Source organism: Somniosus microcephalus, chromosome 2, assembly GCF_052327205.1.
Source record: "Somniosus microcephalus isolate GS21.2 chromosome 2, FLI_Smic_1.0, whole genome shotgun sequence".
Lineage (NCBI taxonomy): Eukaryota > Metazoa > Chordata > Chondrichthyes > Squaliformes > Somniosidae > Somniosus > Somniosus microcephalus.
Genome location: NC_140988.1, coordinates 319798136 through 319815210, shown reverse-complemented (window position 1 = coordinate 319815210; position 17075 = coordinate 319798136). Strand labels below are relative to the sequence as shown.

Genomic DNA, 17075 nt, shown 5'->3' with positions numbered 1-17075 from the left:
ACCACATTACAAGAAGGAAATAGTGCAGCAAAGGACAACCTGGTTAACATTTCTTTCAGCCAATACCACCATCAACCGGTTAAGTGGTCCATCGGCAGACCAGCGGGAGAACCTCCGTGGAAATTCCACCCCTGCTGTTTCTCCTGGTTCGTTTGCCGAAATTACGACGGGGGCGAGGTGACGTTTCGGAGAAAGTTTCCAAACACGAGGAGGTAAACTTTGCAACTATTTGAAGGAACTTTATTGGGGAGGGGGGCAAAATAGGGCCCATGGATCGACGCCACACGAATGAAATAAAATAAGATTTAACTGGATACTCAGCGAGCCTAATGGACAGCAGCGGAATGTTTGCAAAATCAAAACGTTTCTTCCGATTATGAAGCGATCTCTTTCCGAGTGAGTCACCACACCACTGAGGAGCGTGGCCTCACGTTCCTGGAACACGTCCTATCTTCTCTTATTTGCAGATACTGCGTGTATAAATGATGCACCGGTGCATCACAACAACACAGAACTGTAATTCAGCAACACGTATATACAGCACAGGCACGATGGACCGAATGGTCTCCTTCTGTGCTGTATCATTCTATGATTCTATGACCATTGAATGTTCGTCTTTAGAGGGTTGGTTCAAATTCATAGCCTGCTAGGGGTGAATGGGACGAATGATAAGCGCCATAAACCCGAGCCTGAATTTACTACCTCTTATTTAGTGCAAACGATTGCTGGAGTCAACGAGCTACAATAACTGATTTGATAACTTCGCGCGAAGCTAGGCTACTATTTTCAGCTCTCATTGTTAGTAAGGGGAAGGAACAGAAAAGTTTAAGGCTGCAGAGACCCATTGAAATCTCCATAGACTGAGCGGTTGATGGTCAAAGTGAATGTTACTGTTATCGAAGGAAGTTGCCCCCTTCGGTTGAGCTGTCTTGGGTTCAGAGACTGGTCAGAACCTGTCAATCACTCCCTCGGCCACTGCACGGGGAACGGGAAGAAAGGGCGGGGAGGAAAGAAGTCAAGAGACAGAACGTAAGAGATTATTTAAAGTGGCATATAGAACTCGTTACTTGATAGACTAATCCTCAATTTCAGAGTAATTGCTTGATGATTACTTATATTAATAAACTCGAAGAATTAGCAAAGGGCACCGTCCAATGCTGGAAGTTTGGCAATGCTGCGGTGGGCCAGTCAGGATCTGAAGGGGAAATTGGGTTGACCATTTAGGCGGGGCCAGTTCTGATAAACGGGTCCATCCTAAAACATTAACCCTCTTCTCTTTGGGCTGCTGTGTGTTTTCACCATTTCCTGTTTTTGCTACAGGGAATAGTTTACTCTGAGAGTTAATGCAAGATAAGATGATTTAAGAGTGAATTTAGAACAACTGAATTACCCAGACAAGTAAATCGGGAAACCTGTGAATTGTAATCTCGCCCTAAAAACAGGAGGGAAAAAACATTATCAAACACTAGAAAATAGTAAAGTACAAAAGAACCCGTACATCTGGGAATGCGCGAGTTACCGGGAAAAATCGTTGTGTCGGGAAAAATAACATTCAAAGGGTTAAAGTACAATTTTGAAAGGATTGCTTTGCAGACCTTTGACGGGAGGCAATAGTCGTTCAGATGCTACAATACCACAGCTTTCACTCGAAGAATGACTTCCGAAAATTCTTACTCTATTAATAAGCATAAAGAATGGTTTCTGTGTAAAATTGACAATATTTATCCTCCCGAATTCACCAATAACAGGCGTTTACTTATAAAGCAAACTCTCACATTATCTGCGCTGACTGGGCCATAATTTAAACATCAGTATAATGCGACTGAAAGAATGATGAAAACTGGGGGAATAGCGATTGAAAAACAACAACATAGAAACAAACAAGGGGATGATGAGTAAATAATGAGGAAAGGAAGTGGAGTTCGTGAAAAACACACACAAGAGAAAGGCGAACAGAGTTTAAAAAAAGAGCAAGGCACTGGGAGATGGGGAGGTGTGAGAAAACTAAGGTATACATAAAAACAGAAATAAAGGAGGGACATTAATAGACCAGGTGATTTTAAAGTTGGAAAGCAAGGAGTGAACGAGTCAGGCTGGATGGCCCCTCGCTGAAGTCCCACAGGGTGTGATTTATCGTGGAATGGCTGGGCTTTCGGCTTTGTTCAGTTTTCGCTGCAGGTGTTGGTAAATTGCAAATCTCTCGCCATAAGTTATCGGGGTAAATAAACCGCGAATGACCTAGGATTTGCTCTCAGCACCGTCTTTAGAATGTGGGTGGAGAGATGGGCTGTATCACCAGCAGCCAGAAAGAGTGTTTAATAGACACACGCTGGGTTTTTTGTACAACAACTCGCCACTTAATAAGGACCTGTTAACAGCATTACAGGCAAGGCTGTCAGTGAAAGGGCTGACAGGCGGAGACGGTTGTTTACTGTGGATTTAATAAAGGACAGTGAAACAAAAATACACAAAGCACTTGTGTTTTTCCACTGCGTTCTGTCACCACGGTGGAAAATGTCGATCAATTTGCTAAAATTAAAAAAAAACCAATTGTATCCCCCGTGGAGGCATGATGCCAACGTATCCGGTGTTTGGCAGACACAACTCACAATAAATCACTCCAAAGTAGAGATGGGTGATAACGTAACCCTTGATTTATACTACACAAAAAAACTCACGTAAGCGATCGTCAGCTAGTTTAATTTTGTCAGCTAGCCGCGACTTCGTCATAGTTGCTTATATATTCCGCTCACAGCTGAAGGGAGACAGAGATCATCTATTGTAAGTGAAGAGTGGGGGGGAAAGGAAGCTCCTTCTGAATCACTCCGGACAGTGCAGTTCCAGACTAGGAGAGAGAGAGGGAGAGAGGGAGATTCGTGTGCTACTAGAGTGAGATGGGGGCTGAATTTATTTTATGGAAACACCGTTTGCTCTTTTCTCTGATAGTTTTAAGTATTACAAGTTCTAAAGTCCACTATGGACTCGCAGCTCCTGTTCAAAACCAAGACAATTTGTCCAAGATGTTCCCCAGGGGCAGTCACTGGGCGGTGGGTGAGTATCCGCTTTTACTGCTGTAACTCTGCTGGTCAGATCCGTGTGGAAATGTACTCGATTCTCGAAATTAACAAGAGGCAGACTGGACATTGAATTCCCTTATTTGTTGTCTTTTCTTAAACCAGTCGTTGATGTTTTACGTCCTTTTCTCCCTTGAATGCGGGGCGAGGTAATTGATTACAGGATACCGTGTATTTGCCCCCCCCCCCCCCCCTCTCAGATGTCGCTGGGTCGGACTCGTCACTTGCATTTTACTGAAAGTACAAAGCTCTGTTGTTGAAAATGTATTTTTTAATTTCAGTACAGGCGAGCGGCGCTTTATTCCGCGGGTGCTCATTTGTTTGTGTGCTGTCTCTAATCTGATACAACTTTGTCCCCTTTTCCATCCTCGTAAGCAGTTTTACCGCCTCGTCGATTGTTGGCGGTGCTTTTTAAGATATAAATTTGGTGCTCGATCGACCTACTCGCACAGAACAACATTACATCTGCAGGAATGTTTAACTGAACTATTTTTTTGCACTAATTTTTCAAACAAGCGCAAGGATTAGGGTGAATATTGAAACTCAGTGATGTCTGGAAGAGTGGTGTGGGAGGAAGGGGTGTCAGTTCATGGGGCACTGGCACCGCTACTGGGGAAAGAGGGAGCTGTTAGGTTGGGACGGGCTCCACTTAAACCGGGCTGGGACCAGTGTCATGGCAAACCGAATAACTAGGACAGTAGACAGGGCTTTAAACGAATGAGTGGGAGGGGGAGGGGGGTGGAGAATTCAGGAAAGAGTAAATTTAAAAGCAGCGGGAGAAACCTCTAGAGCAGAGTAGAGTTTTGGGTAAAAAATAAGCAGAGTGGGTCAGGAAGGGACAGAGAGAGTAACAAAGGTAATAAGGCATCAGTGACTAAGGTGACATCAGGGAAAAATAGAAACAACTGAAAGCTAAAGGTACTATATCTGAATGCGGGAAGCATTCGCAACAAAATAGATTAATTAATAGCGCAGATATAAATTAATAGGTTTGATCTAATAGCCATTATGGAGACACATGGCCAAGGTTGGGAACTAAATATTCCAGGATACTTAACTTTTAGAAGAGATGGGCAAAATGGAAAAGGAGGAGGGGTAGCTCTGATAATAAAGGATGGGATAAAGACAGTAGAGAGAAAGGATCTTAGCTCCGAAAATCAAGAAGTGGAATCAGCCTGGGTGGAGCTAAGAAACAGCAAGGGGCAGAAAACATTGGTGGGAATTTTTTATAGGCCCCTAAACAGTAGTTGTAATGTAGGACAGAGTATAAATCAGAAAATTAGAAGCTCATGTAACAAGGGTAATACAGTAATTATGGGGGACTTTAATGTACATATAGACTGAGCAAACCAAATTTGTAGTAGTAGTGTGGAGGACAAATTCGTGGAATGTATGCAAGATAGTTTTCTACATCAGTATGTTGAGGAACCAACTAGGAAACAGGTTATTTTAGATCTGTTTTTTTAAATTTGCTTATGGGATCTGGGCGTCACTGTGCAATGAGAAAGGGTTAATTAATAACCTTATAGTAAAGGAGCCTTTAGGGATGAATTTTATATTGAGTTTGAAAGTGATTTAGTTAAATCCAAAACTAGGGTCTTGAATCTAAATAAAGCAAACTACATAGGTATGAAGGGCGAGTTGGCTAAGGTAGAATGGGAAACTACATTAAAAGATATGATGGTAGAGAAGCAATGGCTAGCATTTAAAGAATTAATACATAATTTACAACAAATAAGGCACAAAAACCCCACAGGAAAGGTGGTCCAACCATGGCAAACAGGAGAAGTTAAAGATAGTATTAGATCAAAGGAAGAGACTTATAATGGTGCCAAAAAGAAGAGTAAGCCTGAGGATTCGGTGGAATTTAGAATTCAGCAAAGGAGGACCAAGAAATTGATAAAGAACGGGAAAATAGAATATGAGAGTAAACTAGTGAGAGGCATAAAAACAGACTGTAAAAGCTTCTATTGGGATTTAAAAAGGAAAAGATTAGCGAAAGTAAATGTGGGTCCCTTACAGGCTGAGACAGTAGCAATTATAATGGGGAATAAGGAAATGGCAGAGAAAGTAAACAAATACTTTGTGTATGTCTTCATGGAAGAAGACGCAAAAAATTGCCCAGAAATAATGGAGAACCAAGGGTGTATCGAGAATGAGGAACTGAAATAAATTAGTATTAGTAAAAAAACATTACTGGAGAAATTAATGGGACTGAAAGCCAAACAATCCCCTGGACCTGATGGCCTACATCCTAGGGTTATGAAAGAGGTGGCTATAGAGATAGTGGATGCATTGGTCCTCATTTTCCAAAATTCCATAGATTCTAGAATGGTTCCTGCGGATTGAAAGGTATCAAATGTAACCCCACTATTTAAGAAAGGAGGGAGAGAGAAAACGGGGAACTACAGACCAGTTAGCCTGGCATCAGTAGTAGGGAAAATGCTAGAATCTATTATTAAGGACGTGGTAACAGGGCACTTAGAAAATAATAATAGGATTGGCAGAGTCAACACGGATTTATGAAAGGGAAATCGTGTTTGATGAATCTGTTAGAGTTTTTTGAGAGGTTGTAACTAGCAGAATAGATAAGGGGGAACCTGTGGATGTGGTGTATTTGGATTTTCAGAAGGCATTCAATAAGGTGCCACACAAGAGGTTATTAAACAAAATTAGGGCTCATGGGATTGGGGGTAATATACTAGCATGGATTAAGGATAGGTTAACGGACAGAAAACAGTGAGTAAGAACATAAGAACATAAGAAATAGGAGCAGGAGTAGGCCAATCGGCCCCTCGAGCCTGCTCCGCCATTCAATAAGATCATGGCTGATCTGATCCTAACCGCCAATCCACTATCACAGAACCATCTCCTGAATCTAACAGAATTAGACACACGAAATAGGAGCAGGATCAGGCTACATGGCCCCTGGGCCCGCTCCGCTACCCACAGGGCCATGACCGATCCGAACCTAGACTCATGTCCAAATTCCTGCCCGCTCCCCGTAACCCTTAATTCCCTTTACTTCTAGGAAACTGTCTATTTCTGTTTTAAATTTATGTAATGATGTAACTTCTACAGCTTTTTGGGGCAGCATATTCCATGGACCTACCACCCTCTGAGTGAAGTAGTTCCTCCTCATCTCAGTTTTGAAAGAGCAGCCCCTTATTCTAAGACTATGCCCCCTAGTTCTAGTTTCACCCATCATCGGGAACATCTTCCCCGCATCCACCCGATCCAACCCCTTCACAATCTTATATGTTTCAATAAGATCGCCTCTCATTCTTCTGAACTCCAATGAGTAGAGTCCCAATCTACTCAACCTCTCCTCATATGTCCATCCCCTCATCCCCGGGATTAACCGAGTGAACCTTCTTTGTACTGACTCGAGAGCAAGTATGTCCTTTCTTAAGTATGGACACCAAAACTGTACGCAGTATTCCAGGTGCGGTCTCACCAATACCTTGTACAACTGAAGCAATACCTCCCTATTTTTATATTCTATCCCCCTAGCAATGAAAGCCAACATTCCATTGGCCTTCTTAATCACTTGCTGCACCTGCATACTAACCTTTTGAGTTTCGTGCACCAGGGCCCCCAGATCCCTTTGTACTTCAGTACTTTCCAGTTTCTTGCCATTAAGATAATAACTTGCTCTACGATTTTTCCTGCCAAAGTGCATAACCTCACACTTTCCAGTATTGTATTCCATCTGCCAAATCTCTGCCCACTTACTTAGCCTGTCTATGTCCCTTTGCAGGTTTTTTATGTCCTCCTCGCTCACTACTTTCCGTCCCATCTTAGTATCATCTGCAAACTTTGATATGTTACACTCGGTCCCCTCCTCCAAATCATTAATATAGATTGTAAAGAGTTGGGGACCCAGCACTGATCCCTGCGGAACACCACTAGTTACTGATTGCCAGTCTGAGAATGAACCATTTATCCCAACTCTCTGCCTTCTGTTAGATAGCCAATCCTCTATCCATGCCAGAGTATTACCCCCAATCCCGTGATTTCTTATCTTAAGCAATAATCTTTTGTGTAGGAATAAACTGGTAATTTTCAGGTTGGCAGGCTGTAACTAGTGGGGTACCGCAAGGATCAGTGCTTTGGCCTCAGCTATTCACAATCTACATCAATGATTTGGATGAGGGGACCAAATGTAATATATCCAAGTTTGCTGATGATACAAAGCTGGGTGGGAATGTAAGTTGTGAGGAGGATGCAAAGAGGCTTCAAGGGGATATAGACAGGCTAAGTGAGTGGGTAAGAACATGGCAAATGGAATATAATGTGGAGAAATGTGAAGTTATCCACTTTGGTAAGAAAAATAGAAAAGCAGAGTATTTTTTAAATGGTGAGAGATTGGGAAATATTGGTGTTCAGAGGGACCTGGGTGTCCTTGTACACGAATCATTGAAAGTTAACAGGCAGGTACAGCAAGCAATTAGGAGAGCAAATGGTATTTTGGCCTTTATTACAAGAGGATTTGAGTACAAGAGTAAAGACATCTTACTGCAATTATATAGGGCCCTGGTGAGATCACACCTGGAGTATCGTGTACATTTTGGTCTCCTTACCTAAGGAAGGGTATACTTGCCATAGAGGGAGTGCAACAAAGGTTCACCAGATTCCTGGGATGGGGGGGATTGTCCTATGAGGAGAGATTGAGTAGACTAGGCCTATATTCTCTGGAGTTTAGAAGAATGAGAGGTGATTTCATTGAATCATACAACATTCTTACAGGGCTTGACAGGGTAGATGCTGGGAGGATGTTTCCCCTGGCTGGGGAGTCTAGAACCAGTCTCAGAATATGGGGTGGGCCATTCAGGACTGAGATGAGGAGACATTTTTTCACTCAGAGGGTGGTGAATCTTTGGAATTCTCTACTCCAGAGGGCTGTGGAGGCTCAGTGGTTGAGTATATGCAAGAGATCGATAGATTTTTGTATATTAATGGAATCAAGGGATATGGGGCTAGTGCAGGAAAGTGGAGTTGAGGTAGAAGATCAGCCATGATCATATTGAATGGCGGAGCAGGCTCGAGGGGCCAAATGGCCTACTCCTGCTCTTACTTCTTATGTTCTTATGTTCTTTAATAGAAGGTTTAACCGTGCCACAATAACTGTAACCTGCAATACGCACCCCAAGGACCTCAAGATTCAGCAGGTGAACAATCGTCTGACCTATCCGGTCTAAGCTGTTACACAGCGGGCAATGCTATATTTGACCTCCCCTTCTCCCACAGCTTGGTCTAATTTGCTATGGAACTGAAGGATTTGGCCTTCCCTTCAGGGTAAAGAACACAGCAAGAAAAAAACATACATTCCAGAGTAAAATGAACGCCAGTGCTTCCTTTGGGTGAATAGCTTCTCATTATTGTACTATATAAATGTCTTTCCTTCTCTTGAATTCGGTACTTCAGTTGCTGTTAGGATTTTCAACGTCCCCATAAGCCGTTATTTCAACCCACCCCCCAAAAAAAAAAATTGTATTTATATAGCGCCTTTAACGTAGTAAAATGTCCCAAGGCGCTTTGTCGTAAAGTATAATGGTAATTTCAGTGTCTGTGTAAGGCGAGAACACAGGACAGATGCAGACCCGTTCAGTGACCAGAAAACACAAGCTAACTTATTTTATAATCAATTGAAAAGTAGTACCCCAGTAACATAGAATTTGCTAGTGAGACAACTGGATCCAACCATCGCCCGCATATCAACACACTCAGCAATAATATTTAACTAATTATCCGTGTAAATTCATATAGAAAGCGTTACTTTTTCAATTCTCTGTATTCATGCCAAATTTCCGAACCCTAAAAGGCTGTCAGCAGAATAGTTCGGACTTTTTTAAACGTGCAATTTATTGGTCACATGAATTACACATGATATTTTGCACATTATCACATCTGATTTTTACGTGACCCTAAAGAACGCCACAGTTGCATCCCACTGTTACAGTTTTTTTTTGGTGATCGTCTTGCGCCACCTTTTGTTGATGTTTGTAATAACAGTTCGAGCTGTTAATCACAATGAGAGGTTTACGGGCTCCGTCCATTGAGGTCGGGTGTAGTTGCATTAGGCGCACCCTCGACCCCAAAAGAGGACCTCTACTGATCCTATTTTCCCCCATTTCTCATACAAGCCAGAATGTAGGCTCTCTCAGTGAAATTGTGAATTGTGCCTAATTAGGAGCATTTATGTGTTGCTGCCAAGTCCTATGATGACTGGATTAAGGCCGCTCAAATTTACTGTGCTTAAAGTTTGTTTTTCCTACGGTTTTTGTTGCAATTCTTAATATTGTATTATTTATACCCACAACCAATATCACCAAAACAGATTAACTGGTCACTTATATACAGTATGGTTGCCATGCTTACCTACATAATAGCAGTGATTACATTTCAAAAGTAATTCATTGGCTGTGAAGTGCTTTGGGACTACCTGAAGATGTGAAAGGTGCTTTACAAATGCAAGTTCTTTCTTACAAACCAATTGGGTGGAGGGGTCCAGCTTTCCACAGACACTCTGATTGCAGGTGTGAGAGAGCGCTGTCAACCAATGAACACCGCTCCATTGGTACCTCTTCCATATGTTATCTTGATAGAAACTTTACAGTGGTACTCAGTACTTGCATTTGGACTGCATTTGTTTGACTCCAACCATGTGGTAGGACTGCTGGAAAAATGCCATTCTGTTCTAGAGCAAAGTAGATACAGCACTGTGTGAGTGTTGTCAGTACTGAATTTTTGAAATTGCTTTGGAGCTCCAAGATAGGCAGCAAGGACCACAAAAAATGATAGTTCACACCTCACTGTAAAGGACTACCTACCAACAAATCTGCCGCACATCAATGAAGAGGATCTCCTTTTGCTGGGAAACCTCAAATTGAGGGTTTGCAGCTGGCTGCTTGTAACTAGAAAAAATTGTAATTTTTCCTCACAGGTAGAAGAAAGAGTGAAAAATGAATCAGGAATGCTGTGAAATATAAATAAAAAGGAAATGCTGGAAATTCTGATGAAGGGTTACAGCTTAAACATAAACCTTTCCTTTAATGTCGATTGGCCCGCTGTGCATTCAAAGGCGCAAGAACTGATTTACTTAATTTGTTATATATTGGAGATGTGTTTTACATTGTTCATCTTCAATAAGTTGCCTTCTGGGTGTTTGGGATTCTTTCAGTAGCTTTTTTTTAGTGGATCTTTGCTAGGAATTGTGTAATTAAGATCCCAAAATTGTAAAACTGTCATATTCTGTTCTGCATTTGTATATGATGGAGTGACACATGATTAGGATTTTAAAAAATTCAGTTACTTTTGTAGTTAATAATGTTTAATTCTATTGAAAAAATTGAAACCATGGCTTTTTAGAATCCTCTTGACAGCATTGACAACTGTTATTGAATCCCAATTTTGACAATAAGTGCATTAAATTATCTCTAACAGCACTGTTATACTTATGGTAGCAGCTTGAGTTTAGTATTTTTTAAATTCATTCTCGTGATGTGGGCATCACTTATTCCCCATCCCTAATTGCCCTTGAGAAGCTGGTGGTGTGCCACCTTCTTGAATCACTGCAGTTCGTGTGGTGAAGGTACTCCCACAGAGCTGTTAGGTATGGAGTTCCAGGATTTTGATCCATTGATGATGAAGGAATGGCAATATATTTCCAAGTCAGGATGGTGTGTGACTTGGAGGGGAACTTGGAGGTGGTGGTGTTTCAATGCACTTGCAGTCCTTGTCCTTCTAGGTGGTAGAGGTGGCGGGTTTGGGAGGTGCTGTCGAAGAAACCTTGGCAAATTGCTGCAGTGCATCTTGGTACACACTGCAGCCACAGTACGCCGGTGGTGGAGGGTGTGAATTTTTAAGGTGGATAGGGTGCCAATCAAGCGGGCTGCTTTGTCCTGGATGGTGTTGAGCCTCTTCAGTGTTGTTGGAGCTGCACTCGTCCAGGCAAGTGGAGAGTATTCCATCACACTCCTGACTTGTGCCTTGTAGATGGTGGAAAGGCTTTGGGGAGTCGGGAGGTGAGTCACTCACTGCAGAATACCCAGCCTCTGACCTGCTCTTGTAACCACAGTATTTATGTGGCTGGTTCAGGTAAGTTTCTGGTCAATGGTGACCCCCCAGGATGTTGATGGTGGGGGATTTGGTATCCTCTTGGTGGGGCAGGAAAATGGCTGCAAGAGGCCTCAATAGCTCTGTGATCAACTGCGAAGGCTAAGACGGTGCTTTAAATTTTAAATACCCACCATAAGAAAACTGGATGCCCGAAGTGCATTTTCACCACTAAGTGTTGCTTGGATGAAAATAATGGGAAATTCATTTATTATTTGCATCTAATTTTAATATGGCACCCATATTAGTGCACACATGTTCTATGTCCCCTGTCGCTTCTGGTGAAAGATCCTGGAAGAGGATGCAGAGAACCAGTGAAATCAGAGTAACTTTATTAAACTCCTGCCTATAATGCCTATATGGTACTGTAATTTTAGTGTAAATCTCCTTGTTTTTTTAAAGGTCATTTGATGGGGAAAAAAAGCATTGATGATGCCCTTTATGGCTACGCCAACAGCGACAACATGGTATATCCAGTTCTGTCTGTACACGCTAAGCAGCCAGAAGAAAACCTGCAATGGGCTGAGATGGCCAAGAATTTCTTAAGTTTGTGGGAAGGAACTACATCCAGAAAGGTTCAGCAAACAAGAGAAGACTTTCCAGTATTTAACAAGAAGCCATGGCAGACAACTGACGACAACTTCAAAGAGGCAAGTGTTCAAAACCCAATTAAAAAAAACAGACAGCTCTCCTGATTCATTGGCAAAGAGGATCGACCCGGAAATTGCGGTCAGCAGCAAAGTGACAGCGCTCGCCGCTGACCTTGAAGAAAGCTGCCCACAAAGATCTAGTGGTCTCTGTGGCATAAATTTCAGCTTTCCCAACCTTAGTTTAAATCTGGTGCCACATCAAGTGAATCTCCAGCATCCAACAACAGTGATGTCACCAAGCAGGCTAAGCAGCCAATCACATTGAAGAATTCTCACAGGCAGCAAACCAGGAAGTAAAATGCACAGATTATAATTTATTTTTATAAATTTTACAGAGAGTGGAAGAAAGATAGGGACATGGACATAGGATTAAGGTAGAAGCTAAAATATTATAAACAACCTTTTAAAAAAAAATTATATTAAAAACCATGTAATTCTTACCATATTAATGGAAACAATTGACATTCCACAAATATAAAATTAGTTTTTCAGGGCCAGAACGGTTGTTCAGCAGTCAATACGCTGTTAAAAACCCAGTTACACCACTTTTGACAAGGCTTATCTTTTTCGGGGTGGGGGGGGTGCAGTTTAACAGCGATATACCAGCGTAATAGCGGAAGTTTTCGGCAGGAACTGTGATTTGAATTGATTGCCGGCTCTGGGGAGTTCCACAGCACAACCTGCGGAGGAGCAGGGAATGACTGACAGCAACTTCTGGATTTTCGCGTTTATCTGCGCATGCGTTGATTTCAGAAGTTGTTGTCCCTTTCAGAGGAGTGATGATGGTGAACGCTGACAGTTTCGTCATCATTACCACCACAAAATCTGGGCCCTTGTGTAATTGATTCATAAAGACCAGAATAGAAACATAAAAACATAGAAGATAGGAGCAGGAGTAGGCCATTCTGCCCCTCAAGCCTACTCCACCATTCAATGAGATCATGGCTGATCATCCAAACTCAGTACCCCGTCCCTGCCTTCTCCCCATATCCCTTGATCCCTTTAGCCTTAAGAAATATATCTAACACCTTCTTGAATATATTTAATGAATTGGCCTCAACTGCCTTCTGTGGTAGAGAATTCCACAGGTTCACCACTCTCTGGGTGAAGAACTTCCTCCTCATCTCTGTCCTAAATGGCTTACCCCTTATCCTTAGACTGTGACCCCTGGTTCTGGACTCCCCCGCCATTGGGAACATCCTTCCTGCATCTAGTCTGTCTAGGCCTGTTAGAATTTTATAAGTTTCAATGAGATCCCCTCTCATTCTTCTAAACTCCAGCGAGTATAAGCCCAATTGACCCAATCTCTCCTCATACGTCATTCCTGCCATCCCAGGTATCAGTCTGGTGAATCTTTGCTGCACTCCCTCCATGGCAAGAACATCCTTCCTCAGATAAGGCGACCAAAACTGCACACAATACTCAAGGTGTGGTCTCACCAAGGTCCTGTACAACTGCAGCAAGACATCCTTGTTCCTGTACTCGAACCCTCTCGCTACGAAGGCCAACATACCATTTGCCTTCTTAACCACCTGCTGCACCTGCATACTTACCCTCAGCGACTGGTGCATAAGGACACCCAGGTCTCGTTGCACGTCCCCTTCTCCCAATCTATTGCCGTTCAGATAATAATCTGCCTTCCTGTTTTTGCCACCAAAGTGGATAACCTCACATTTATCCACATTATACTGCATCTGCCCAATCACCCAACCTGTCCAAATCATACTGGAATTTCTCGGCATCCTCCTCACAGCACGCACGCCCACCCAGCTTTGTGTCATCTGCAAACTTGGAGATATTACATCTAGTTCCCTCGTCTAGATCATTAATATATATTGTGAATAGCTGGGGTCCTTGGACCGATCCCTGCGGTACCCCACTAGTCACTGCCTGCCACTCGGAAAAAGACTCGTTTATTCCAACTCTTTGCTTCCTGTCTGCCAACCAGTTCTCTATCCAAGTCAGTACCTTGCCCCCAATCCCATGTGCCTTAACTTTACACGCTAATCTCTTATGCGGGACCTTATTGAAAGCCTTCTGAAAGTCCAAATACACCACATCCACTGGTTCTCCCTTATCTATTCTACCAGTTACATCCTCAAAAAATTCCAGTAGATTAGTCAAGCACGATTTAACTTTTGTAAATCCATGTTGACTTTGTCCGATCCTGTCACTGTTTTCCAAGTGCTCTACTATTACATCTTTTATAATGGACTCTAGCATTTTCCCCACTACCGATGTCAGGCTTACCGGTCTATAATTCCCCGTTTTCTCTCTACCACATTTTTTGAATATTGGGGCAACATTAGCTACCCTCCAATCCATGGGTACTGTTCCAGAGTCTATCGAATGTTGGAAGATGACCAGCAATGCATCTACTATTTCTAGGGCCACTTCCTTAAGTACCCTAGGATGTAGATTATCAGGCCCTGGGGATTTATCGGCCTTCAATCCCGTCAATTTCCCTAACACCATTTCCCTACAAATACTGATTTCATTCAGTTCCTCCCTCTCATTAGACCCTATGTTCCCTGACATCTCTGGGAGGTTATTTGTGTTCTCCTTTGTGAAGACAGAACCAAAATATGTATTTAATTGGTCTGCCTTTCTTTGTTCCCCATTATAAATTCCCCTGATTCTGACTGCAAGGGACCTACGCTTGACTTTGCCAATTTTTTTCTCTTCACATATCTATAGAAGCTTTTACTGTCAGTTTTTATGTTCCCTGAAAGCTTACTCTCATACTCTATTTTCCCCCTCTTAATTAATCCCTTTGTCCTCCCTTGCTGAATCCTAAACTGCTCCCAATCCTCAGGTTTACTGCTTTTTCTGGCCTATTTATAGGTCTTCTCCTTGGATCTAATGTTATCCCTAATTTCCCTTGTTAGCCACGGTTGAGTCACCTTTTTTGTTTTATTTTTATGCCAAACCGGGATGAACAAATTCTGTAGTTCATCCACGCGATCTTTAAATGTTTGCCATTGCCTATCCACCATCAACACTTTGAGTGACATTCCCCAATCAATCCTACCCAACTCGCACCTCATACCATCGTAGTTTCCTTTATTTAAATTCAGGACCCTAGTCTCTGAGTCAACTACTTCACTCGCCATCTTAATGAAGAATTCTATCATATTATGATCGCTCCGCCCCAAGGGGCCTCGCACAACAAGATTGCTAATTATTCCTTTCTCATTACATAATACCCAGTCTAAGATGGCCTGATCTCGAGTTGTTCCTCGACACATTGGTCCAGGAAACCATCCCGTCTACACTCCAGGAATTCCTCCTCCACAGTATTGTTACTAATTTGGTTAGCCCAATCTATATGTAGATTAAAGTCACCCATGATAACTGCTGTGCTCTTATTGCACGCGACTCTAATTTCCCGTTTAATGCCATCCCCAACCTCTGCATTACTGTTTGGGGGTCTGTATACAACTCTCACTAATGTTTTCTGCCCCATGGTATTTCTCAGCTCTACCCATACAGATTCCTCATCATCAGAGCTGATATCCTTCCTTACAATTGTGTTAATCTCCTCTTTAACCAGCAATGCTACCCCACCTCCTTTTCCTTTTTGCCTGTCTTTCCTGAATATTGATTACCCCTGGATGTTGAGTTCCCAGCCTTGGTCACCCTGGAGCCATGTTTCCGTAATCCCAATCATATCATATCTGTTCACATCTATTTTCGCAGCTAATTCATCCACCTTATTATGAATGCTCCTCGCATTAAGACACAAAGCCTTCAGGCTTGTTTTTTTAACACTCTTAGGCCTTTTAGAATTATTATTTACTGTGGCCATGTTTGATTTAAACCCTTGATTTCTCTGACTGCCACTTTTGCTTTTCTCCTTCCTGTCTTTTGCTTTTATCCTTGTTTCCCTTTCCTCTGTCTCCCTGCACAGTTTCCCAACCCCCTGCCATTTTAGTTTAAACCCTCCCCCACAGCACGAGCAAACACTCCCCCTAGGACATCAGTCCCGGTCCTGCCCAGCTGCAAACCATCCAGTTTGTACTGGTCCCACCTCACCCAGAACCGGTTCCAATGTCCCAGGATTTTGAATCCCTCCCCCTTGCACCATTCCTTTAGCCACGTATTCATCTGAAATATCCTTCTATTTCTACTCTGACTAGCCCGTGGCACTGGTAGCAATCCTGAGATTACTACCTTTGAGGTCCTATTTTTTAATTTACCTCCTAACTCCCTATATTCAGCTTTTAGGACCTCATCCCGGTTTTTACCTATATCGTTGGTACCTATATGCACCATGACAACTGGCTATTCACCCTCCCCTTCCAAAATGCTCTGCAGCCGCTCCGAGACATTCTTGACCCTTGCACCAGGGAGGCAACATACCATCCTGGAGTCTCGTTTGCGGGGGGGGGCCGCAGAAGCGCCTATCTATTCCCCTTACAATAGAATCCCCTATTACTATAGCTCTCCCACTCTTTTTCCTCCTGTCCTGTGCAGCAGAACCACCCACGGTGCCAGGAAGTTGGCTGCTGCTGTCTTCCCCCGATAAGCCATCTCCCTCAACAATATCCAAAGCGGTATATCTGTTTGAGAGGGGGATGGCCACATGGGACCCCTGCACTACCTGCCTGCACCTACTACTCTGCCTGGTGGTCACCCATTCCCTTCCTGCCTGTGCAGCCTTTACCTGCGGTGTGACCAACTCATTAAACGTGCTATCCATGACATCCTCTGCATCGTGAATGCTCCAGTATGTATCCATTCGCAGCTCCAGTGCCACAATGCGGTCTGCCAGTAGCTGCAGCTGGATACACTTCCTGCACACATGGTCATCAGGGACACAGGAAGTGTCCCTGATTTCCCACATAGTGCAGGAGGAGCATACCATGGCGCCGAGCTGTACTGCCATGACTTACCCTTTAATTAATTCAAATTAAATTAAATCAAATCAATCCCACCAATTACACAATTAAATGATATACTCAAGGGCCCTTGTTTACCAGCAGTCCCTGCCACACAACAAAGACTATATATGCAATTATAAACCACAAAGTTTAAGTTTGGTAAAAAGTGAGAAAGAGAGAAATACTCACCAACCAATCACTTACCTGCTTTCTGGTGATGTCACACTTCGATTATTTTTTACTTCTCTCCTCTTGCTGACTCTGTGCCTCTCGCAGGTCCGCCGCTCAGCTCCGGTCCCAGGCCTCCTCTCCACGCTCTTTTTATCCTCCTCTCGCTGACTCTGTGCCTC

At 43.0% G+C, this 17075-nt stretch overlaps 1 protein-coding gene across 1 annotated transcript in view; it reads left to right on the top strand.

The window, feature by feature from the left end:
• Positions 1 to 2769: 2769 nt before the first annotated feature.
• The window catches only part of grp (gastrin-releasing peptide), a 28906-nt gene continuing 14600 nt past the window's right edge, over positions 2770 to 17075 (top strand). The window contains exons 1-2 of the mRNA XM_085974258.1: positions 2770 to 3051; positions 11595 to 11842. Of these exons, the coding sequence (XP_085830384.1) occupies positions 2895 to 3051; positions 11595 to 11842 (405 nt within the window). The 5' untranslated portion in view covers positions 2770 to 2894. The remainder of the gene's footprint in view (positions 3052 to 11594; positions 11843 to 17075) is intronic.